Source organism: Martes martes (assembly GCF_963455335.1).
Source record: "Martes martes genome assembly, chromosome: 1".
In the NCBI taxonomy this organism is placed as follows: Eukaryota; Metazoa; Chordata; class Mammalia; order Carnivora; family Mustelidae; genus Martes; species Martes martes.
The window spans coordinates 3,313,987-3,339,830 of record NC_137888.1 but is presented as its reverse complement, the minus strand read 5'-3'; the positions used below and the strand labels follow the sequence as shown (position 1 = coordinate 3,339,830).

General features: G+C 56.7%; 1 protein-coding gene across 1 annotated transcript; it reads right to left on the bottom strand.

Annotated features, from left to right (window-relative positions):
* Positions 1-1,584: 1,584 nt before the first annotated feature.
* On the bottom strand, positions 1,585-24,562 carry TMPRSS3 (transmembrane serine protease 3; the record flags this gene model as incomplete). The annotated part of the gene is made up of 13 exons (XM_080822388.1): positions 1,585-1,776; positions 5,880-6,032; positions 6,629-6,771; positions 9,333-9,428; positions 10,696-10,865; positions 11,570-11,735; positions 12,406-12,449; positions 13,621-13,746; positions 16,439-16,562; positions 16,949-17,065; positions 17,930-18,040; positions 23,087-23,225; positions 24,542-24,562. 13 exons carry the CDS (start codon positions 24,560-24,562, stop codon positions 1,585-1,587), a joined length of 1,602 nt encoding a protein of 533 aa, XP_080678514.1.
* Between the last annotated feature and the right edge of the window lie 1,282 nt (positions 24,563-25,844).

The following is a 25,844-nucleotide window of genomic DNA, read 5'->3' as shown; positions in this document are numbered from 1 at the left end:
TGTAACTTCTCATCCCTTAGGGACATCACTTTGAGCTTTTTTCTGTGAACAAGACTTTGAGACATAGGTTTTGTGATTTTGGTCCCTCAACGGTAGAGCGGAGTACGAGATAGGGACAGCAGTAGAGCGGGTTTCCATTTTCACACACCCAGTCGTTGTGTTTGTACTGCTAAGGGAAGAAATGGGGAGACTTTTTAAATAAAGCACCATTTTAGAGCATGAATGCTGTTTTCAGCTCCTCCAAGCCGGAGAGGTGCTGGTTCATGGAACGGGGGCTCCGATGAAGCCCATTCAGGTGTCATGCTTGGGTTTGTGCAAGCTGTGTTCATGACGCTGGGGTGGGGGCTGCTGGGCACACACTGGAGACAGACGACCCTGCCCTTGGAGAGCCCTCCGCTTAGAAAGAGAGGCAGGCTCAGAAACGAGTGATTTCCCCCCCCCATGAAAGTGTCACCGTACCTGTGTAATCACACGGAAACTCACACGCACGCACACACCCATACACCCTGCATCACAGGAGCCCAAAGAATGATCTCTCTGCGGGTCTGTGAATTGGGGGGGGGGAACAATTCCGACCATGTAGGCACCCCAAAAGGGCAAGTGACGGGAACACCGGTGTCCCCAGAAGTGGCTCACAGGCAGTTGAGTTGGCTGGGGATCTAGCTTGGAGCATGGCCGGCCACCCGTGTAGACACAGGGGACCTCTTGCCCCAAGCCATCACCATCACAGATGGTGGCACACTTCGTAAGAATCCCTCTTTCCTTCATTCAGGATAATGGGTGGGGAGAAGGTGGCCCAATGAGTAGATTTGTCTAAAGTAATTGATTTGGGGGTGCCTGGGTGGCTCAGTGGGTTAAGCCTCTGCCTTCAGCTCAGGTCATGATCTCAGGGTCCTGGGATTGAGCCCCGCATCGGGCTCTCTGCTCAGCGGGGAGCCTGCTTCCCCCTCTCTCTCTGCCTGCCTCTCTGCCTGCTTGTGATCTCTGTCAAATAAATAAATAAAATCTTTTTAAAAAGATAAATAAAGTAATTGATTTGAAGCCTGTATTTACGATTACTGTGTAATCCTAACCTTCTTGTTGGTCGTCACTCCGTCTCTGTGTCGCTGGGGAGACCCTGTGCCACCCTGTGGCTGGGGGCCCCCCGGGACTCTGCCTCTGCCCACCTGGAGGGCGTGGTCCTCGCACACGCATGCCAGCCCCGGGGTTGCCCTTCTGGGCATCCTGCGGACAAGCCAGCCGTTGGGCATGGAGGCCCTGGCAACTGCATCCGTGCCCAGAACTTCCTTGACCAGCTCTGGGTCCCGGCTGGTCTCTGTGACGGGGCGAAGGCTCGCACCCCCACCCCTCCCTTGGGTGCGAGACAGCGAAATCAGACTTCTGGGACCATCCCCGGATCCAGAACCCCCTCCTCTTCCAAGAGGGGGGCAGGCGTTCACAGTTTTGGTGGCCACGTTGGCATTTAAGTCGTTGACTGGTTTAGAACACTCGTTTTTCCAAACCTTCCGAATATCGTCAGGTCTTCCGGAAGGAGCCGTCCCCGTGGCAGTGGGCGGGACGTTGGGGAGCAGGCGAGGGCTCGCCTCACTCACGGACCCACGACGTGCCTGACCCGTGCTCGTTCCCGCAGGTCAAGCCGCCGGGGGCAGCAGCCCACCGGCCCCGCGGCGTGTTCTCCAGGCTGCTGCTCTGGCCACGGGTTAGCAGTGCCCGCCCAGGACTCTCTCGCCTGGCGCCCACTCCAGCCCGGCTGCCGGGCATGACGCAGAGGCGAAGCTGTAGGCACAGAAGAAAGCAACCAAATGGCAGAAGGGTCCACCCACGCACCTGAGCTGGAGCCCGCAGCGGCCTCCATTAGTGCCCAACGCTTGTCGGGAGGGAGCAGTCGACCGTGACTGTCAATGACCGATAGGTCTCCAGTGGGTGCAAACAGGTGGGCCCCAGCGTCTTCAGACGCGACGGCCAACGATGCATTAATTCCATTACTTCCGGGTGGTCCATCCGGGATGGTGCAGACCCCAAACGGCCTTTGGACCCGGCCTGTGGGCTTGGGACCGTCACTCCCGCTCACGCCCCAGTGTCCTTATCTGTGGGACGGGACTAGTGAGCGTTCCTGTCTCGGAGGGTCGGCGCACACAGGAAACGCGGCAGAGCCTCGCCAGGCACGTGGTCCACGCTGATTGATCGCCTGCCGTTAGCATTACTCAGGACCTTTGGAAAGATTGTAAGACGGCAAACACTCCCTAAGAAAACTGGTAATTACGGTGGTTGCTGAGCGGGCAGCCCGCGGGCCTCGGCGCTCCCTCCCTCCCTGTGCACTGCCATCTCGGTCGCGGGAGGCTCCCCGCCGCCTCTCCCAGCCCAGCACCCGCTGGCTCTGAAACCCACCATCTTCCCCACGGCCGCCCTCAGGGGGAGGCAACAGAGTCATCAGTGATTGCCTATGACGCCTCTTCTCTGTTCCGTGTGTGCGTCCGGGGGGGCCACAGAGGGGGGTTGGTAACCGGGAGGGGGTGGGTCTCTAATGCCACAGGTGCGTGCCAGGGTAACACGGCCGTGCAGAGACGCAGGGACGCCTCTGGCCTCTTGATGCCGTGGGACTGTGAACCCGGCAGCCCCCGTGTGGTCCCACCTTACCCCACTACCTTCGCATCTTACTCTGCTTCTGAGTCTTTGGCTGTAACTCTGATCTGCTGAGAAATCTGTTCCAGGAGGCGCCTGGGGGCTCTGTCGGGGAAGCGCGGCCTCCGGCTCAGGTCATGATCCCGGGGTCCTGGGATCGAGTCCCGCATCGGACTCCCTGCTCCGTGCAGAGCCTGCTTCTCCCTCTGCCTCTGCCCCTCCCCCCGTTGATGCTCTCGCTGTCTCCCTCTCTCTTAAATAAATACATAAAATCGTTAAAAAACACACACACACAAAGAAAGAAACCTGTTTCAACAGGGAAATGCAAAACCGACATCGTGTATGGAGGAGATCTAAGTACTGACTCTCCGGTCAAGCTTACGACCCCAGCACGCGAGGGGTCAGGATCCGCCCGACCAGCTCGGACGGATGGGTGCGTTGCGGGAACACGCGTCCTTTGGAAACGAGACAAATAACGCACCAACAGCGACGAAGAAAGAATAGAGCTAAACGTTGCCACTAATCCCTCGCAGATAAAGGTCCCACATGCAGACAGGGACCTCGGAAGTAGGAATTTCTGGGTCGCTCCAGCGCCTCGGGATAAAGACGTGCAGACAGCGACGACGGCCCCCCGCGGCTCTGGGCGCGAGTCCTTACTGAGTTCCCGTGTTGTTTGTATGGGATTCGCCTGTGCCCGGGGGCAGCGAAAACTGAATGGACGAGGGGGACAACGTCACACCGCGAAGGCGTTCCCGCTTCTGTTCTCAGCGAAGGTCACAGAGCACAAAGGTCACGTTAGCCAAGGCCCCCGGCGGCTTACGGAGGAGCTGGAAGCAGGTGGTTCCAGACGAGGAGGGACAGAAAGGAGCTCCTTCTTCTGGCTCTGCGGGTGCCGCCAGAAGGAAGAGCAGCGAAGGCTCCCTCCTCCCGCTGGGAGTTTCCGCCCAGGGACCCGTGGAAGGGCGGGGCGTCCCCGTCACGGCAGGAAGTCAAGGTAGCATCCTGTCCCCTCCTGTTCAGGTTTTCAGGTCCCTCTGGAAATGAAAACACAGCCGTCACCTTCTTTCACACTCCAGGCCGACCTCCCACGCACCCACATTTGGCCCCGACCGAGCGTGGACAGGTCCCCGCCCTGCGTGGGGGACCCAGCTGGCCTCTGCTGGAGGAGGCCTGACCGGGGGCGCTTTCCCTAGCCACCACGTGGCCTTTCCAACCCTCGCATCGAGGTCCTAAGTCCCGGTTTGGATCAAAACAGGTTCGTTTTATGGCCCCTGTGCAGAGCACAGTGGATGAAAGCAGGCAGTCCCACATCAGCGGATGACCGGGCCAATGTCCCTTGACCTGGTGGGCCTTTGGAAGGCCCGTGGGAATAGTCAAAAGAAACAACCAAAAATGCAGACCCTGGAAAAGCTCCCGTGGGAAGGGAAGCCTCTTCCGGGTCTCCTCCCTCCCCCGACATCTGAAGAGACTTGCTAAAGGGCGATTCTGACGCTGGCCCCCAGGGGACGCGAGACAGCCGGTGGGGATGTCTCAGGCCACCAGGAGGCCCCCAGCTGCCATCCATCCATCACTCGTGGATGTGCTCATCGGGGCAGGGGGAGCACGGATCCAGGTGGGGGGAGGGGATGGGCGCCCTTTTTAAGCCCTCCCAGGGGGACACGGGGCCCTCATCGGTGTTTCCCCAGTGTCCTCCCTTGAAGACCCCATCAGAATCGCCAGGGCCCTCAAGGCACACCTCACCTCACATGGGGGCTGCGTGGAGGGAGCACTTCCGCGGCCTCTGTGGGTGACTCCCCCTTTCCCACCCTCCATCCCCCACGCTCCCACTCCCGAGGCCATCTGCACCCCAGGGGTCCCGCCTGGACTGGGGTGGGGCGGGGCAGGGGGCGTCTGTTCTCTTGCTTCCAAAGAGGTTGATGGGTTTGGGCTGAATTTTGTGCTTAAGGGTGTTGCGTGTCCCTCAGTGGTGCTCCCCGGCTCACAAAAGGAGAGCCGGCAGGCCTTTCTGGAGAAGGCCTGTCTTCCAGCACTGCCTTGCCGGGAGCCGCCCCGGGGTAGGAACCATCCGAGCCTACAGAGGATGGACAGTGCGGTGGCGGTGGCACAGCGGGGCGGGAAGTCAAACCAGGCCTCAGCGGGGACAGGGGCAGCCCTGACGCAGCTTCTCCTTCAAAGTGAAAATTCCCGGCGGAAGCAGAACTTGACGTCCAGGGCCTGGAGCGGCTTGATGCCTTCCCTAGTCAGTTGTTTCCAGTTGAAAGGAACGTTTTACAAGGTCTTTGGTGGAGGGAAAGGAGCAGATGACGGCTGCTGGAGACCCGCTTGGGGGGGGGGGCGGTGCGGGGAGGGGGGTGGAGCTGGGGTGGGGGAGGGACGGCTTGATGAGGTTGTGAAACGGGTCCAGGAACATCAGAGCCTCGAGGTGTGGGCTACACAGCTCCCCGAGGATGCTAGGCCCCCGGGTTGTCCACTTGAAAATGGTTAACTTTACGTTGCGTGTATTTGGCCATAATTTTAAAAACAAAAGGCAAATCCCATGTTCTTCGAAACGAGTCCAAGGCGTGATGTGGGCTCGGCGTTGGAGGGCAAGTCAGCAAATACGTGCTGGGGGTCCGCAAGGTAGAAGGCCACGCTGCTGGGGCTTCCTGCGTGGCCGGCCCCTCCGCCGCTCCGGCCTGCTCCCCTCGGGGAGGCTGTCCCCCTCCCACCCTGTCTGCCTGGGGCACTCCTTTCTCCTGCCCGCCTTGGTCCTGGAAGCCAGACTCCCTGACCTGTCTCCCTCCTGCAGCACCTCCCTTCAGGGAGGCTCCCCCAAAGCCCAGAGCTCTCCAGACCCCCCGAGATCAGAGACTGTCCAGCCCATCCCTGGCTCTTAGCCAGGTCCAGATTCTTCCAAGGGCGCTGGGGGCCTGTATCTCAGACCGTCACCCACTGTCTGCACCTTGTCCACCCTCGACTCTAGGCACACAGGCCCACTGGACTCACCCCCCTCCCCAGGGTCTCCTCTGTCACCCCTCCTCTTCTCCCCACCTGGTGGAGGAAGTTCGTCCTTCGTGTCCCTGCCGTGGCCGCCCGATGTGCACCCACCCCCCAGGCCCATCCATCCCGCACAGAGCCTTGCCTGTGGGACTGGCCATGCTCACATCCAACACCCAGAAGCCACAGGGCACCTCTCGCTGGACCAACCCAGGCAGTCCTGGGGCCACAGAAAAGGACGCTGGAGGCGAACGACGGGGACCAGCGTGAGCGGCACCAACCTCCATCTGCTCGTGAATCCAGTCCAGGAAGGAGGTGATGCGCGTGTAGACCCCGGGCTTGTTCACGTCAGCACAGCCGATGCCGAAGCTCGTCGCTCCCACCAGCTTCCACACCCTCCGCTCCTGACACACCAGCGGCCCCCCGCTGTCTCCCTGGATGGCGAGGAAAGACGCACTGTGGGGGTGTCCCTTGTCTCCACACCAGGATTCCCCCCCTTCCTATCACAAACCTGGCTCTGTGCTCACACCCCCGTCTCCGAGGACTCATGCTGGAAACCCCGAACAGAGGAGTCCTTGGCCCCCCGGGATCATCTCCCCAGGCAGTGTCCCTGCCCAATTCTAGAGGCGCTGACCCCGTGAAGGTCTAGAGGGAGGGTCTGCCTGGCCGGCCTGGACCCCCGCGGTGTTGGAGTCGCGCTCGCTGAGGCTCTGGAGGCCCGATTGGCCAGTTCCCACCCGCCTATGGCCCCCCGTGCCCCTCTGCAAACTCTGAGAACGAGGGCTGGGAGCGGGAAGCACCCTGAGACCCCTCCTGCTGCCGGCACCCAGGCAGAACGGGAGCGCCGGGTAAGCTGGGCCGCCGGCCAGGAAAGGGAGTGCTATCTTGAGCAAACGTCTTCCCCACACCCTGTAAATTTGCTTTTCAGCCAGTCACAGGAAAATGCTGGCCATGGCCCGTCCCACGGGCTGGGTCACCCTCCAGAGCCCCCCTGCTGCTGGGGCACCCGGAGGTCCCCAGGGGCCCCTACCTGACAGCTGTCCACGCCGCCCTTCAGGTAGCCGGCACAGAGCATGGAGGGCGAGATGATGCCACCATACACGTCTCGGTGGTTGCAGATCTTGTTGGAGAGCAAAGGCACGGCTGCATGGTTGAGGACGGGGGAGCCGTCCCCTGTGTCAGAGAGAGGGCAGTACCTGCAGGAGGGGCCCTGCTGGGAATTCAGGGCACCCCCCGGGGCGGGGCCACGCCTCCACACTCTGGTGGCAGAGGAGGCCACTGTGGGAGGCGGCCAGCGCGTGGTCCGCGGCGAGATCCCCGATGAGCGGGCCGGGCAGCCCTGCTGCTTCGTGTCTGGACCACGGACTCCCCTAAAGTGGCCAATGCAGGAGGAGGTGGGACGGCAGAAGCCATCAGGGACCCCCCCTGGGATCCACCCCAGGCCAAGTGCTCGACCCACACCGGCCTGTCCGGTCCTCAGAACAATCCAGGTTACAGAAGGGAAACGGAGGCCCGTGAGGACACACGCACAGTGTGCAGGCAGAACCTCCGAGTGGTCAGCAGAAAAGTGTCCTCCCAAAGGCGTCTAGGTCACCTTCCATGGCAGAAGGGCCCTGAGATGGGGACATGATCCTGGGCTGCCTGGCTAGGTTCTTAATAGGACCATAAGCGTCAGAGGAAACGTGACAGTGGGGCAGAGGTCAGATGGGCCGGGTCGGGGGACACTGCCTGGCCCGCCGTGAGGACGGAGGCAGGCCAGCAGGCAGCCCCTGACCCTAGAAAAGGCCAGGAAACAGACCCTCCTTCAGAGCCTCCAGGAGGGACCAGCCCTTCGACAGCCTGGGGAGAGGGACGAGGTCGCCTGGCCTCCGGAGCCGTAGCTACCATGTTCCTGGGGTCGAAACCAGTGAGTCTGGTCTGACTACCACGGCAATAGGGAACGACGCATCCACCGTCGGGTCAGCGCCACCATCGACCCGGAGGGATCTGCACCTCTAACCTGATCTGTTTGCGACCAGGTATCTTTATGCTCTACAGGCCGAAAGCAGGGCACGTGTCTGGCACGTGTCAGCAGGTGGGGTGCGGGTCGGCACTCCTCAAACCCACATTCTTAGAGTTGTCTGAGTGTGAGCTGCACCCCGTTTTCTGCACGGGCTTCTCCACTCCACCCACACCCCACGTGCCCGGGACCGCTGCCCAGAGCTCGGCTGAGAGCGCCGCCTGTCCCGACGCGCCCCACAGGGTCGGGCGAAGTAACAAACTAATCTTCTGACGCCTCGAGTCCTGAGAAACAAGGTGGAGAGGGCCGTGGGGGGGAGCGTGGACGTGGAGGCCCAGACCTCCCTGCACCTGGTCACGGGAGCCCAAGCAGGGGCTCAGCTCCCCGTGGAGGAGCTTCCTGTCGAGGGGCTGCGGCGAGGAGCCGGCAGCGTCGCATGGAGACACGCAGCTCAGCACTGGTACGTGGTGGAGCGGAGCTCGACCGTTCTGTGGAGGAAGCCTCCGATACGGACAAGAGGACACGGCTGGACAGGGCGACGAGACCCTGCCCTGGGGAAGAGGACCGACACGGCAGATCTGGGGAAGCGCCGTGCGCCGCGGACATTCAGGGAGGGGCAGACTCCACTAATAAGCCTTAGAAGGAAAATACTGAACTTCCTATATTGGGGTGAGCGGGACCCTCCCCAAACCATGTTCACCTGCAGACTTAGCACGTGCCTTATTTGGAGTAGGGTCTTTGCAGGTGTAACCCAGGTTAGAACCTCAAGATGAGGTCGTCCCGGATTTAGGGCGGGCTCTACGTCCAAAGACAGGTGTCCTTCTAAGAGAAAGGGGAGAGAGACTTGACCCATGGGACTAGGGGTGGGGGCACAGGACGATAAGGCAGAGACTGGAAGGTTGTGTCTACGCCAAGGACGGCTGGAGCCATTGGAAGCTACAGGAGAAGCCAGGGGCTGCTTCTTCACCCTCGGAGGCCCGGGAAGGAACCAGCCCTGAGACACCTTGATCTCAGACTTCTGGGCTCCAGAGGGATTGAGTCCTGCTGGCTGAGGCCCTCTGTTCACGGAGCTTTGTTACAGTAGCCACCCCCCCACCCCCTTCAAGGAACTCCTACCTTTCCTACCAGAAGGAAAGAAGTGGTGGAAAATCTATGAATGATCAGCGCAGGGGTGCCCCCCCCCCCAGTGGAAGGACGGGCTGGGCTCCACGGGATGCCCTCTTCTCACTAAGGTGACTACTTCCATTACCATTATAGCACTGCTTCCGTACGTCTGCTACCGCTAATGAAATAAGACGTCTTCCAACAACACACAAGACGAAAATTCCTCACCGGTTACAGACGTTGGCTTTCTGAATAACCCTTGGGAGGGGTTCTCTGTGGTTCCTTATATGCTTTGCTAGCACAGTCGGGGGGAGGAGGGGAGCCGCCTGACGATTTGGTGAATGTCTCCCTAACACGGGGTGTCCCCAGTCCTCCTTTTCCATTTATTTCTCTCCTGGCAAAGTCTGCAATTTCACGCCCCAAGACAAACAGAACCAGGACTCTGACCCACAACCACTCTGCCGAGAGCGTGTGTCCAGCAGCGGACCCATACCCCCTGCCTGGGACGTGTGGGCCTCCCAAGGGGATGCCACACAGGGACACGAAGGGCAGCGTGTCATGGTGGGCATCCCCCCTGGGCCTCAAGCCTCTGGGCTCCCTGGACTTGGAATCTTGACCTCGGGTGACTGACCTCCATCCTCTGTGGCCCCCCATCCTGACGTCCAGCACATTTTTCCATCAGGAAAGTTTTCTTCGGAGTTGGGCAGGCAGACGGGCTGGATCATGTCTGTTGCAGGGGAGACAGCAGCCTTGAACTCAGTTGAAGCACTCGTCCAAGAAAACAGTCAATGTCCCCAAAGTCCACTTCTCTGCGGAGCTCAAACGACCTCCCAAAGAAAGGCCAAGCCCTTGACTGGTCTGAAAGCTACCAGGCGAAGAGTCAGACTGGGACCGAGGGCCCTAACCTGCCAACTGCTGGTCTGGACCACGGGCCCATTGCCTTATGAAACATCCCCTCGTGCCTGCTGTGGTCTTGCCTAGACCACCTGGAGGCAAGAAGCTGGCCTGTCCCCACGGGCTGTGTCACATACGCCCTCCAGCAGAGACCGTGTCCCGGCTGCCGTGAGGCCATCTTGGGAACATGCTCGGTGACGCGCTAAGCGTTTCCGCACAGAACGGTAATGGAAAGACAGAGAACTCGTTAGCACTCACCCAGTTTTATCAAAGTGCAGACATCGGCCCCTCATTTTTATAACCAAGAACCACTAATAATAATAAACAACCGCCACCGTTACAATTTCTCTTTACTTCTCCAGAAACACGCATTCCAGAGCATTACAAGAGAACATCTGGTGTGCGGTGTGATGGACACGCGGACCCTGGGCCAGGATTCCACGGCATCGGGGCCCATTCAATACGCCTGTGCCAACACTCCACGTGGCCGTCCACTGGGCAAGGCAAAGGGGCTTGGGTGTACTTAAGAGTAGGGTCCTAATCCTTTGTCTCTGCAAAACGTCTGGAAGTTCTATCCCATGTGCTCTGGTATAGAATAAGCTCCCGGACAGGGAGGAGCTCTTTGACCTCATGGGGCCAGCGACCCCCCTTCCACCACCTAGTGGCACCCGTGGCCTGGCCCCCAGCTGGCACCAGCAGGAAGAACGTGGTCCCAGCAGGAACCGAGCTGACCAAAGTCGGACCACAGGTCTCTAAAATCAAATGTCCGCAGAAGCACCGCCCGCAACATAGGCAAGTCACGCGCGGGGACCGCGATGGGTGACCTCCTGCAGGAGCTGAGGAGGTAAACGGACCCAGCGTCTCCTGACGCGGTAGCCCGATGTCCAGAACGCTGTCGAAAATGACGCATCATACCAAGAACCAGGAAAATCACAGCTTCAGTAAGGAAAGGTGATCCCCGTGGCCCGCGGGGAAGCGAGTGAGCCCCTGGAACTTCCGGGCAAGGACCGCAAAGGGGCTTTGGAACAAGGCTTCAAGGGTAACTACACACTCTCCTGAAAGAAAGGAAAGCAACAGAGCGGGAGGGAACCCAGACGTACCGCTGAAGGTGAGCGGCCCGGCCAGCTTCATGAGCGCAATGTCGTTTCCCAGCCTCTTGGGTTTGTACTTGCTGTGGTAGATGATTTTCTCCACCACATGGGAAGGGGCGGGACTGTCCAGCAGGGACACCAGCCCCACCTGGATCGTCCAGGACTTGGGGAGATACAGGCTGAAATGAGAAGGCGGAGAGTGAAGCAGGGGGTCCCCCAGAACGTTAACCCGTGGACCTCGGAGGTCTGGAGACGCACGGCCAGGCCGGTGGCAGAGACGGCCGCGCTCCCTGCTTGCGGATGCTCGGCCCTGACCGAGGGTCCCGCGCCCTGCAGGAGCAGTGACCTGCCCCGAACAGCCCCCAGGCAAGCCTCAGTGCCTGCGTCCCCGGACTTCTCAGCATCCAAGGGGTCCGTCAGAGCCCGTTCTCCCTCAGACGGCAGCCAAAACAGAAACAAAAATGGAGAATTCTCCTCTGTGCTTGGGAACCTTCCTGCGGGTTTTTTTCCTGTGCTCACATCCCCTGAGACACGGCCTGGGACCCCTGTGCCCACGCGGCCGGAGCCCCCTTTCACTCTCTTGGCCACAGCAAGCTCCCCATTAAGTAGCGAGAGGGAGGCTGGCGGTTTCCCTCCGGCACGGAAGCTTCAGCCCAGAGCCTTCTACCTTCTCTGTAGGAGCGGCAGGTCTGAAATCCTTAGAATGAGCTCAAGGTCACCGGTCACAGCCAGCAGTGACAAGGATGGGTCCCCTCCATGGGACATTACTTTGGGACAATCTGGTCGGCTTGCCTGCTCTCTGGAGCTGCTGCTGACCGCCGGAACCGACCCCAGCCTAAGGCGCCCCGGTGCAGGCCGGGGTGTGCGGGCGACGAGTACTCACTCATAGACACAGTGCGCGGCGGTGACAATCCACACTGGGGTGATGACGGAGCCCCCGCACAGGTGATAGCCCTGGAACTGAAGGCTGGCCTGCCACGGCCACTGCATGAGCGAGGACACGTTTCCACCCACAATGCGCGAGCTGTAGCCCATTCTCAGACCACAGACTGCAGAGGGAGAACAAGGGCTGGGAGTCAATCCCACAGACCTTTGTGGGGAACCTGCTGTCACCGCCACAGTCTCCCCCCACCCCCGACGGCCTGCTGTCCTCGCAGAGCTCACAGCCCAGGAAGAGAGCCGGGAGGGGAGAGGGTGGGAGCAGACGTGGGGGTGCGGGGGGAAGAGCCGGTGCTGGCCGCGCCCTTCGCCGTGACACCCGTGACCCCAGTAGAACCACAACTCGCGAGGAGTGTGGGAACCTTGTGCAGCCCTCTCCTCAGTAATGCAGGGCTAGTGGGCACCTGCCTGACTCCAGACCTTACCCCTGCAGTGTGGACACCAGGCAGGGAGCCTGGGGCTCTGACCAGCCTGGGCCCACTCTTCCTTGAGGTGGGCAGGGGGGCGCGGGAAGGAGAAAGTGACAGCGAGTCAGGCTGCCGGAGCCACCGCGGTGACAGGGCATCACGGACCACGGTCCTGTCTGCCGCTGAGGAGCGGCTCCAGGCTGCCTCCCCCCTGCCCACGGGGAGGCACACTGTCCTCCTCCATCAGGTGGGGTCCGCAGGGCTCCCCGCTGGCACCCAGGATGAGGGACCCCGAGCAGACCGAGCGGGCGGGGCAGACGGAGTGTGTGAGCGAGCGCGGGCTTCCGCTCCTCTGCCCTGCGAGATCGCTCACCCGTGCACTGCAAGGTGACCACACGGCCCGAGGCGCAGCCCTCCCTGAGGAACAAAAGAGGGGGCTTGGGGTAAATGCTGGCGAATGAGCACTTTTCTAAACATACTCTTGGGGTAAAAGAAAAACGGACTCTATTCCCCGCTCTTGAATACAGACGGCAATTTTAGTCCATATTAAAAAAAAAAAAATGCACGCGAGTGAGGTCACACATTCATCCCAAAACTTTTGGCCACGGTGCAGTGCTGTGCATGTGACAGGTGACTGCTTCTGAGCTCTGCGCGGCCGAGGACAGGACGCGCGGGACGGGCTCTACTACAGAAATGTCACTGCCGTCGTCCACAGGCCAGCTTCACCCCGGGATTCTTCACCGGCCCCTGGAGGACACAGAGTGCCCTTGGGACAGCGTGGCAGCCTCTCCTGGCACCAAGCCCTTGCAGCCTGGATCACAATGCTGTCCCCTCCCCCCCCCCGGAAATGACACGTGCTCACCCTTGCATGGGGGGAGGGGAGCAGGGAATGTGCTTTGTTTATAACCCACCGCGTCCCTTTGTGACTCGTCCTGCCTTTAGAGCCCCAGTCCACTCGTGCAATCATGCAAGAAAAGGAGGGCGTCACCAGACCGAGGTTTTAGGACCTAAGCGATGAGCTGCCCCAAAAACTGCACGTGGGTCCCCAAGTGACAATCAATTACACGACGGGCAGGCTGACGAGCTGTTGTTTCCCAGAGCGGAGGACATGCTCCTGGGATTTGGTCCCAAGTGTCAGGAAGAGCCTACGGGGATGCCTAACTGTAGAGGCAGGGGACACACTAGGCTGAGGGTACCGTCACTTACGGGCACCTCATTTCTCCTTTCTTGTGAGTCCTCGGGGGAAACACAGACCACGAACGGTGAACGTTCCCGTACTTTGTAAAACTTTCTAGCTCCTTGTCCCTGCGCCCCGTCCACACACACCTCTGCTGCCCACGATGAGAACAGCAGGACCCACGCGGTGCCCCTTCCTCCCTCTCTCTGTCGGGCCTTATCTGCCGTTCCAGGCTGGGTTCCCGCATCCCGCGTGGTGCTCCCTCCCTCCAGTCTAAGCGAAGTGGCCAAGCCTCTGCCTTGCATTTGGAGAATGACACTCTCACGTCCCTTGGGTCCTCGCAGGGCTGTGCACAGCTCAGCAAAGCCAGCGGGGACGCTGTGCAGACCACCGCCCCGCCCAGCCGCTCACCTTGCATACACGGAATGGTGCAGAGCTGTCACCTTGTCGTCGGGCAGGAGGTGATTGATGGACGCAAAGTCCTCCTGGAACCGCTCCTCAAGCAAGCCCACGCTGAGGGTGTCCGAACTCACGTAGCTGCAAGCGCATCGGAAACGCGGACCCGACGTGGGGTGCGCTCCGGACTCCAACCAGCCAGCGCTCAGTCCTGGGGCTAGCCGGGTCCTACCGGGCGATGTCGGTCCCACCCCTCCATCCATCAGCAGCTCCTTTGCCGGCTTAGGAAGCCACTGCAGACCTTGTACTGTCTGGACCCACGGACCCACCGGATCCCCACCCCACTCGCAAGTCTCTTGGGTCCTCCAGGGCCCCCATGGCCCCTCCACCCGCAGCAGGCTCCCGACATGCGCCAGGGAGACCACTCCCTGATGTAGCCAAGCCCCCCCTTGACGCATCCAGCTGAGCTGACCCTTGCCTGGCCTGACACGAGCCCCAGAGCAGAACAGAACTCAGAGGAGGATTTTCGGGTGGGATCAGAGTGGGGGTGTCGAGTACCCAAGGTTGGGGTACAACGAAAGCCAGAGCTGGGGGGGGGCGGTTCCCACTGGAGAGAGATGAGCACAGAAGGAAAAGGCTCAGGGCGCCCCAGCAAACGATTAAAGTGTCAAGAAACAGGTCTGGAGAACAATGGTAAAGAAGGCTTGATCTTTAAAAAAAAAAAAAAAATCAGGTGTTGGAAGAGTTAGGAGATGGGTGACAAGCGTCCTCCCCTTTTCCCACGGAACGAACGAAACACGAAGCAGCTGGTTGTCTCGCTCACGAACACACCGGTTTTATCAACCAGGATCGCATCCCGTTCCGGAGATGCTATGGGCGGGGGGAGTAGATGCAGACGAGGCTCCGTCGAGTTTGAGTCCGGGGGGCAAGGGCCCTCCCAGCCCTGGTGGGGACGGTTCCGCCACCGATAGGGCAGGCACCCGAGGACGAGCTCCTGAGACGAGACAGAGCCGTGGGACGCACGGGGGCCCCGAGGGCCACCCCGGGATCCCCAGAAAACGGCCCAGTGTCCAGGGGGTCGTGACCATCCCAGCGGCCAGCTCTCCCAGGACGCTCCTGTGTGCCCGGCTCACTCCGACGCGAACCGCACCCCACCCTTCAGAGCAGGTCCGACTGTTGCCCCGTTTCAGAGGCCGAGTCAGGGGACCGGGCTGAGGACCGGGGATTTGAACCCAGGCCATCCCGCCTGACAGTCTCCCCTCTGGCTGCCGTCACAGACAGCGGACGTGGGATCCCACCAGCAGAGATCCAAGAAGGGCTTTCGGGGGAGGGGTGGGACGGACGTCTGGGGCGGGGGAGGGCTGAGCGGGTTCACGGGGAGGGGCGCCTGGAGAAACGGCGTTGGCTAGGCTCCCCCCGAGGGCGCACGGGGAGGGCAGGAGGGACCGTCTCTGGGTGGGCGGATGGGAATCTGAGGGAGAGGAGTCTCTGGGCCCTACTGCACGGGAGAGGGGGGCCTGGGGGTTCAGGGGAAGGGGGAGCATTCCAGGAGGGAGGGGGAGGAGCTGGGGAGCGGTCAGGATGCCCCCCGTGAGTCCAAGAAAGGGCCTCCGGGGGGAACAGAGGTGCCCGGGGAAGCTTTCCTCGGTTCACAGGGGTGATGGTGTGTGTATGTGTGTGCACAGGGGTGGGCATGAGGCGTATGAGTGTGCACGGGTGCGTGACTTAGTGTTTGTGCAGTGTGGTATTGTGTATGCGTCCATACGAGTAATGTAGCTGTGTGTGTGGTGTGGTGTGTGTGCGTGTGGTACGTGCGCATGTGTGTGCATGCACGTGGGGCGTGAACCCCCTCCTCCCTGTCTGTGGGGGTGCGATCCACAGCCCCGTGTGTGTGGCTCAGCCGCTGTCCCCGGGCTGGACCGAGCTGATTCCTGAATGCAGGCTGTCACGAGGTGAGAGGGATGCGGTCTCAGGGACACAGGCTGGGGGACACTGGGGTGCAACGGGCACCAGAGGAAGGAGCTGAAACGAAGACGCCCCAGATCTGAAAATCGAGACTCCCTGGATTTCAAGCGGTTTCCGGCTTTGATGCCGGGGTCGGGGGACTGGGCCAAGGACACGGGGACTCAGGCGCAAACGCCCAGGAGTGTGGGAACACAGAGCCTGCCCACTTTGAACCCGGGGCCAAGAGCGAAAGGGGCTGGGGTGCCATGGTGGGAGGCCATGGAGGACAGCGTGGTCGGGGGTCAGAGGAGGGGCCAGGAGAGAGAGGAGAGAAGTGTGTCCCCTCAGCGCACAACGTCCCGGGACAAAACCAAACACTGAGAAGTGAAGACCCCACTACCAGGGCTGTCCCTTCGACATCTTTCCAAATAACTGTTGGAAGGGATTGTGCTTTCACTCTATGGCGGGCGTTTCCAACTTGGTTCTTTGGGGCTCCTTGGAAGTGTGCCTGCCCGCCTGTGGGGCCGCCAGCACCCGGCGCGTGGGGGCCCTGTAGCTACCCCGTGGCTGCAGCCCGAGCCTCTGGGGGCTTAGTTTTTGGCTCGGAAGTTCCATGTTTCCTGTGTGCATCTGGGGTCTGGGGTCCTGTCCTGACCACGAGATGCCCCCAAACGTGTCCCTTCCCACGTGACCTTGACCGAACCACTTAGGGTGCGAGGGCCTGGTATGCGCACCGGGGCATCAGGGATGATGTCGAGGTTGGCGTGGGGATGCGCTGTGATGGCGGGCAGCGGCACCCCATAAATGCCCCCTAAAAGGAGGCTCTCTCTCCCCATCGTCACCACAATCAAATGCTTTACCCATCCACGGGAAATGTCCCTGAAGTTACCTTGGAAAGCCCAGCTGGGCACAGGCGACATTAGCGTGGTGACCTCTCCAGTCGTCTGAGCACACAGTCCTCCAGGCGGCGGCTGTGAAAACCTGGAGCACGGCGTTCTGGCCGCTCACACGGACTGCCCGGCGCACGGGAGGGAGAGTCTGTGAGCCGCCCGGGCCTGAGCCCATGGGGGCAGAGGTCTCTCTGCAGCTGGCTCAGGTCCCCGCCCTGCTGAATCTGACCTGCCCCTCCCCCGAAGCACCCCCACCCCATGGGGCCGCGCCAGCGCCCACGGCCTGGACCCCCTGAGCTCTCTTCCTTCTGCCCCTGTGTTCTCCCCAACCGAATTTTGGCCCCAGGGAACAGCCCCCGCTTTGCTCCCAGCTCAGCCACCCCTGAGGACGAATGCCAGGGGGGATCCCACTTAAGGACGTGCCTTGACCGTGGCATGGATCTGGGCCCACTGCACAGATGGGTAAGGTCAGGTTTGGTTGTCCTTCTACAGGAGGAGCATGGCCTTACCGCACCGGTACTCGTCCTCCCCGTCTCTGCAGTCGGAGACCCCGTCGCATCGAGCCGTCAGGTCGATGCACTTAAAGGACGAGCGACACCTGTACTTTCCGGAACAGTCGAAGTGGACTGAGGAGAGGGGAGGACGAGGGTGTCAAGGACAGGCTGGCTTCCTCAGTGTACAACACTAACCACCATCCCCAGGCCGCCGTGGCCTCGAGCGTGGCCATCAGTAATGAAACCTGCATTGAAACTGCAGCCAGTTTCCTTCAGCCCAGTTTCTGTCCCAAATTCCAGAGGGTGGGGCTGCTACACCCCACTTTGGCTCAGTATGTGACCTCGAGCCCCAGGTCTGGGGCTCAAGGTCAAAAGAGAAAGTGCATGGCTGTGGGCCCACTGGCTGAGCCGGCGGAGCAAGGGGCTCCGAGTGAGGACGCCTCGGCCCCCCAGTCCACCTCCTGTCGTCTCCGACCCTGGGCGAGAAGAGAAGGGACCGGGGACCCCACAGCTGAGCAGGCGGGCTGGTTATTTGAAAGAGAAGAGGAAACAGTGTTCCGTATCAGAGCCGCCCAAAGGACTCACTTTCTCGAAAGTCACATGAACCTCTTTTTAAAATAGCAGGTAGGCTTGGCCCGGTGTGAATGGCCTCCTTGTCTCCTCCTCCCGGCCCCGCACCCCCTCCCGGCCCACAGAATCGCATTTCATCAGCTGCCTTTCGACACTTCTAACTGGCCAGGCTCCTTGGTGACAAAGCCCCGAGCACGGCCAGCAGCCCCTCCCCCGCCCCCGGGGGCCCAGCGGGCTCCACGTTCACGCAGGCAAAGAAAACTCCAAGTCAGCAAGCCCCAGAGACGTTGGTCTCCAGTGATCAAGGCTGGGGGCAGCGCCCCGCCGGTGTGGGCCGGGTGCCGGGGGGCGGGGCGGGGGGGCTCATCAAAGTTTAAACACCTGAACACGCATCTGAGAGCCCACTGAATAATGAATTGTACTCACTGCCCAGCCCGATGGCCAGCGCCAGTATCAAGGCAATGATCCCAATGACGATGATGGGGAAGAACCGCAGTGGCAACAGGGACAGGATCTGCGCCGCGACCGCGTCTGCGTCTGGAAACCGACAAGGGGGCGGGGGGAGAGTGGAAAGCCGCAGAGCAGTGGATTTGAATAAGATAAAACTTAAGAAAAAAAAAAAAGATAAAACTTAAAATTGAGCTATTCAGCCCCCCTCCCCTCAAAGCAGAGAATGTTCTGGCCCAAAGAAAGTCACCGTAGTTAGAGCAAAGGCCATCTATCTGGGGACACACCCTCCAGAGGCTCAGCCCCAGGCTCTCCACCCCTGACCCAGTTGCGACCCTCCTGGGTCAGGGGATGGCGTTACTGACCAAAACGCGTCCCCCCCACCCACCCTGCAGTATGTTGTAGTGTGGACCCCCAGGGCCTCAGAATATCGTTTTATTTGGAAATGGGGTTTTTACAGGGGCTGTCAAGTTAAAACAAATAATCATGTGCGTCTAATCTCATCTCACTTGTGTCCTTTAAAAAGGGGACATTTGAACCCAAAACAGACATGCCCAGAAGGGAATGGTGTGAAGAGACACAGGCAGGACACCATGTGAAGTTTCAGGCAGAAAGGGGGGTGACGAACCTACAAGCCAAGGAACCCCAAAGATTATCAGCAAACACGAGAAGCTGGGGAGAGGGAAGGAGGGTTTCCCTGTGGGTTTCAGCAAGAACACAGCCCTGCTGGCACCTGGGTTTCAGTCTTCTGGTCTCCAGAACCATGAGACAATAGACCTGTGTTCTTCTAAGCCACCTAGTTTGTCGTCCTCTGTCTCCACAGCCCTAGGAAAGTAGTACAGGGGGCAAGTGGAGCCCAGGTGCCCAGAAACGCTTGCCCACAGAGGACAGTGACCTGTACGGGTGACCCGTAAAACCCAAACAGGGTACTCTGAGAAGAGGGAGGGCTGGGACCTCTAAGATGGTCACGAGGTGATGTAGCAGCCCGTTCTCTATGAGTCTTGTGCATGGCAACACTGACAACCTTGTCCCAGACCGTCTCTTGGAGGATGCTTTGCAGAACAAGCAGCCTTAGAAGGCAGGCTTACTTACTTTCTGGCTTAATAAATGCTATGTCTTCCTTTGGGCCAAAATGTGTACAGGTCAGCTTGCAGTCCATGATGAAAGATTTGAGTTGGCCTTGGTTCTGGGTTCCTTTGTGTGCTGCAGACCCCCCTGGGCATGCAGCGTGTCCCTGGGCTATTCCCCGTCACCTTCATGGGACTTGGCGGGCATGGGGAACTGACTCAAACAGGACGCCCGTGCCGCTCATGCCGTAATAACATCCTCCGTGTCAGAGCCAGGAGTCTCTTGTCTTCTGCCAGCATCCACAAACTGGGCGGGCTGACTTATTAGCTTGCAAATAAGGTAAACCCTAGACCTGTCCCAGCTCTTGCGGAAGAACCAAGCAGATGGGATGCTATATAAGCATTAGGATGCCCAAAATTACGAGCATCTCTGAGCAACTAGGAGAATTTCCATCAGCACTTTTACTCCAAAGGGAACAAGCCATGTCCTGCAAATTATCTCATCAGACCTGAAAATACATCCATGCCGCCGTTGTCCCCACGTACACTGAGGAAGATGGGAATGTGGGAAGGGGAGACGGCTTTCTTCACAGCACATGGTTACTCGGGACACAATATCCCTTTCTCTCCCACCCTAGTCTTAGAGATGTTGAGCTGAGAGATCTCCCCCTGCCTGTCTTTGGAAACCCAGAGCTTCACCTCTGGCAATGCAGGGTGTGCTTATAAAATGGCCAATATCATTCGGGCTACTTAAAAAGGAGGTGGGAGCGGAGGGGAAGAAGAGAAGAGTAAGAGAAGGAGGAAGAGGGAAGAAAGAAGTAATTAAGGAGAATAACGAAAGGCACACGCTCCATGGCCTGAAGGATCCAGAATGAAGAGGGACAGGCAGAGGGCAAGGTCTTCGTCTTGGCCAGGTTGAGTAGGCGGTTTGCTCTGCAACTGTGTTCTCAGAGCCTAGACCAACACCTGGTGCACAGCAGTCCTTGATGAAGATCCCTGACCCTTGAACAATGCAGGTTTGAACTATTCGGGTCCACTCATACGTGGATTTTTAATAGTACCATGTATTTTCTCTTCCCTAAGATTTTCTTAATACCACGTTCTTTTCTTTCACTTACTTTATTGTAAGAACACAGTGTGTAATACGTGTAACACACAAGATACTTGTTAAGTGAGTGTTTATGTGATCAGGAAGGCTTCTGGTCAATCAATAGTAGGCTATTAGTAGTTAAGTTTGGGGGGAGCCAAAAGTTATACATAGATTTTTGACTAGGTGGGGAGTCAGCAACCTAATCCCATCACCGTGTTGTCTAAGGGTCAACTGTATCAGTAAATTGCATGAATGGATGACATTGTGAGAACGGAGGTTGTTTTATCTCAACATGGGAGACCAATTCCCTTCAGGACAACCAATCTGTGGTCTTGGGTTAACAGACCAGTCTCTTCTTTACAGCCTTCCCCACCCCCAGAAGTCTGAACCAAATTAAGAAATCCCCCTTCTTGGGAACCCATACTCCACTTACATTTTAAAAATCAGCAGGAACCCCAAGAATGACCTCTTATCACTCCAGTTGCTCTGTGTCTAAGAGTTAGATTTAGGAAATCCATCCAAATTATAGGCTCAAAGATTGGTACTCAATGAGAACCTTTGTATGATTCACATTTGCCCCCTTACAGCTCTCTGCCATAGTTCCCTGTGGTGTCACCATGGCCCTGCTCCCCCTCCTTGTTCTGTCTTTGAGGGCTTGAATGAATAGAATGAAAAGCAAAATGCATAGCACCGGGTAGATGGAGAGGAGAAGGGAGTTGAGGGAAATTGGAAGGGGAGGTGAACCATGAGAGACTATGGACTCTGAAAAACAACCTGAGGGTTTTGAAGGGGCGGGGGGTGGGAGGTTGGGGGAACCAGGTGGTGGGTATTAGGGAGGGCACAGATTGCATGGAGCACTGGGTGTGGTGAAAAAACAATGAATACTGTTACGCTGAAAATAAATTAAAAATTTAATTTAAAAAAATGCATAGCACCTCCTCAAAAAAGAAATGCAAATGATCGACACGCAGGGAAAAAACCTTCATCCTCTCTGGAAATTTGAAAAACTGTCAACCAAATGTAACGACATCTCAACCTCACAGTATTTATTATGATTGCTCTTAGGGCATCCCCACTGCAGTCCAAGGTGAAAGGAAATGGACCTTCACTTACAGTCAGTCAATAGGTGTGTGTTGCGTAAACTTTTTGAGAGTCAGATGGGAAATACGAACCAAAAGGCTTGAACATGGATGGAATTTTTTACCTAGTAAGACCACTTCCAGAAATTTATCTTAAGATGTCATCATTGATGTACGTAAGTTTCTACCTACATGGACAGTTGGAGAGGGGACGTGTATGATACTGATGCATAGGAAACAGCCTGAACGCCCCTCAGAAGGAACTGGCGACAGAACACGTAGAGCGTTAGTTCCATGATAGGGAAGAGGGTTGGCCAACCTTCTCTGTGAAGGGCCAGATAGTAAATATTTTAAACCTTATGGGCCATACAGTCTTGGTTGCAACTGCTCAACTACCATGGCATGAAGGCAACCATAGACAATTGCTGAAATACGAATGTGTCTCTGTTCCAATAAAACTTTATTTATAAAACCAAGTAGTGGGCCACATATGGTCATCGGGCCATAGTTTACAAACCCCTAAAGAATATTTAATTATTTAATGCCATGGAAAGAAGAACATGATACTGTTTCATTTGGGGGGGAAAGCTTCAAAATAGGATATTCCACTTCCAACAGAAAATACAGATAAGTAGGTCATAAAAAGGCAGGAAATCCAATACTAAAGCACAGATAGGGTTATTTCTGAGCAGTGATAAAATTCTGAGTAACTTTTAAAAAATCTCTTTGATTAACTGTGTTTTCTAAATTTCTATAATGAACAATACATTGCTTGTTTATTTAAAGCACTACTGAATTCTCACTACTGGAAATTAATCGTGAAGAAATGAGAAATCAGAAGTGAATACGTACAGTGTTATTCATGCTTGTATTATTTGTACTACAAAAATATTGGGAACAATTATATGTCAAATGATGACTTTTAAATTATGTAAATTACACATCTACTTGATGGAATGTTGTGAAGTTATAAACAAAAGGCATTTATAAAAACCAAGTAGCACATGGGAAAACGCCTGTCTACACCTATCCATCATGACACACCTGTCTACACCTATCCATCATGATACACCTAATGATACGAGGTCATTTTGGGGGTTCCTATTCATATGCATGAATGCGTACTTACGGGCAAGGACGAGAAGAGAATGAAGGCAAACATAAAAACCAGGTAAATCTTGGAGGTTAGATGATAGCAGGGTATTTTTAAAATTTACATTTATGCTCACTTTTTGAGCTGTATTTTTAAATAGTGTGTCCTTACCCTCACTTGAAACCTGTCCTCCCACCTCCCATCTTCTCCGCCACCCCCCAACCTCCATTGCCCAGAGGGTCTAAAAGGAATCATTAGGGCAGCCCCATGCTCTCTGGAACCTCAGCCAGAGCCCCCCAGGTGTCCCCCTTCCCAGCTCCCGAGGTCAGCATTCCTGACTGCACCCGGGACCAGCGAGCCACAGCTGACCGGCTCACCGGGACAAGTCCTGCCTTTGAGACCGATTTGTAACACCAACTCTCCTTGTTGCTCAGAGCAGCTCTTGTCTTCTGCGGCTGGATTTTAATCCAGGCATCAAACACCTTTGGCAGTGCCTGGCTTACTTTAAGTTTCCTGGAAGAGCGGATGGTTCTCAGGACTCCCTGGGGGGCTCAGAGATTCTCCAGCGGGACCTGACCCCTCTCTCCCAGGGGCAACAGGAGCGTCCATTTCTGAAAACCTCCATCCAGAGAATGCAAACTTCTGTCTCCGGGAGCTGGCAAGGGGCTGAACAAGGGGATGCCCCCATCTAATGCCCCCCCCTCCTCTCCAGGGTTCCATAAACCCAAGGAAATGCAAGCAATCGGTGTCCCTCTGAGGAAGAACACTCGGGACACTTCCCCAAAAGTCACACCGGGTTCCACCTACCTGGTACAACAGGACTTATTTTCAAATCCTCAAGTCCGAAAAGTGATCTGAAGGAGAAGGGGGCCTCCGCCGCGGGTGGGTCGTTCTCCCCCATGGTGACTATCTCAGGACCTCTGAGATCTGGCTCTACCTCCACCTCCTTCGCCAAGAAGAACAGATAGCGTTTGCTCCGCTATTTACACTTTTAGCGTCAAGCGCATCTTTGTCACATTAAATCTTTGAAATCCAACAATCCCCATAAAGCACATTCGGTACCGATACGATAGATCAAAACTCTTTGTCCAGGGAGAACGCATTCTTTTCCTGAGCCACAGCAGGTCACAGAGAAAATTCCAGAGTTAACACAGAACTATGAACTTAATTCTGCTAAAATAATGACTTTCTCACTAGCCGTCTTCAGAGGTATCCCCTCTTACGATTTAGAAATTACCGCACCATTATTTTCAGAAGATAAATCACTTTCAAAGCACTTTCCTTCTTTTTTGGTCATTGTTCTTTGTCCCACTTAAACTCAACCCTCTGCCTGCACATGTGGGACACCTATTGTAACCATAACAAGTTTCTTATACTCACACAGTGTCCATGCCCAAAAAATGTAGATGACACCAGGAAGGGGGCAGTCACCCACAGTATTTGTAGTTTCCCGTAAACACAGCCCTTCCCTGGCTTGCGCAGGCGTGACCTAGTTAAGGATGGAAGTATCCATGCCCTCTGGGTGCCCAGTCCCCCACACGGCAAAGGGGGGAGCAGCTGGGGACCTCTGGCTTGCACCAGCTACACTGGGGCTTTGTTTCCTCCAAGAGAATTCCACCTATCACAAAGCCAAGAAGTCAGAAGCCTCCGAAAGTCATTCCTGCAGCTCTAAGAGGGGCGGAGTGAGCGAGGAAATGGCGGAATGTTCCCAGATAAATCCCAACTCACCTTCCCAGCTCATCAGTCAGCCACGAGTTCTCTGGGAACCTACTTCCCTAAAGGAGGTTCCAACGGTCACATAAACACAGATCCTCAAATCACCCCTTTTTAATTTCTGTTTACTGGTTGTAATGTTGGAGATCCAACAGGAAACTACGAAGCCATTTAAGGCAAACTCCGTCTTCACGCTGTTCCAGGCAGTCTTAGGAAAATCGAAGCAAGGATTATGCACTATAAATATTTATTTCACCTCCACCTCAAAAGTGGCTCTGAAGAGAATCTTAGAAAACTAGTAAATACACACCTGACATTTTTGCTTCTGAACCTTGCTGACACTTGCCGCGTACTATCAGCATGTGGCAAATGACACAGCCTAACTTAATGACCAGAGTAAGAACAAGTAGTAAAATGCTTTCTGAAACCTTGAACCTAGGCACGGAAGTCCCTTCCCAAACGGGCCATCCTTGGTCGGTTTCACAACACGCAGAAATGTTGAGAAATCCTCTTTCAGAAGTGTGGTTCTCCCCGACCCACTTTACTCACCATTTCCGGGGCCGCCATCATTAAAAGCAGAAATATTTCCCTTTTTCATTATAAAAGCAAGCGTGATGGTAAGCAGGCTGCCAACAGGTTCTTCCAATCGGGAAATACTTCCCCAAGTCACTCAGCCTTGTCGACTCAATCATCGTAAATGGCAAATGGCATTATCGCAGGCAGCTGTGTAACCCGACCTGGATGAAGCTATCGGGTGGCCATCGGTGGGATGACTGCAGAGACCAGAGAGGGGAAAAATGTGACTTGCCTTTAATTAGTAAGCAAGGTAAGCGAACCTTTTCAGAAACTTCACATAAGAGAGTCTTTGGAACACAGATGCTCCTTTTATAAAAGAACAGATAGGTCCTGCCCGGTGCTGAGCCAGCACACCAAGAGAGACAGGCAAAATGCCGGCACGGGGTGGGGGGGGTTCTCTGTGTGATTGAGTCCAAGCTTAGACTCACAGCTGCTCTGCAGACAAAGGAGAGGGAGCTCAAACGTGTTCTCACAGCACTCGATAGATACTAGACACGCTTTGCACTCCATTCTGTAAGGGGCCTCTCCGTCCCGACGGGTTTCTGCACACGACACAGCTTTAAAATGTTTGATCAGGAGAGAACATAGCCCCACTGCTGTGGGGACTGAGCCTCTTTGGAAGTCTAGTGGAGCTAGATGCATTCATTGATTCACCAAATATTAATGGGCCATCTGCCATGAGCCAGGCATTCTAGACTCACGGCAGATGGCAGAGGGGACAAAGCCTTCACCTGTGGTCTCAGGTGATGACAGATGCTAGGAAGAGATGAGGCCGGGAGAGGCTTAGAGAGTGATCAGACAGGGTGGTGGGGGAAGACTTCCAGGAAGAAGTGGTATTTCAGTGGAGACCTCAATGATGAGATAAAGTAGGTCTTGTGTGCTAAAGGGGGAGACTATTTTAAGCCCAGGACCATCAACTCCAAAAGCCTGGAGAATATGAGCTTGGGGTCTTCAAGGAACCCCAAGAAAACCTATGTGCTTGGAGATGGGCAGACCATGGAAGGCCTGGGCCATTGGAAGGACTCTGATTTGGTTTCTGCGTGATGAAAATCCACCAAAGATCTGAGCAGGGCAAGGTCAGATCTATGCATGTGTATGGAGCATAGGGACAGAGGTGAATTCACAGAAAGCCAGCAGGAAACTACTGAAGACCTGGGCGGTCACGGCAGTGACTTGGACCAGGAGGCTGGTGGTGCAAATGGAGAACAAAAGCGGGTTCGGGGGTTGATTTTAAAGATAGTGGGCAGGATTGGCCGATGGCAGCCAAAGCCAGAGA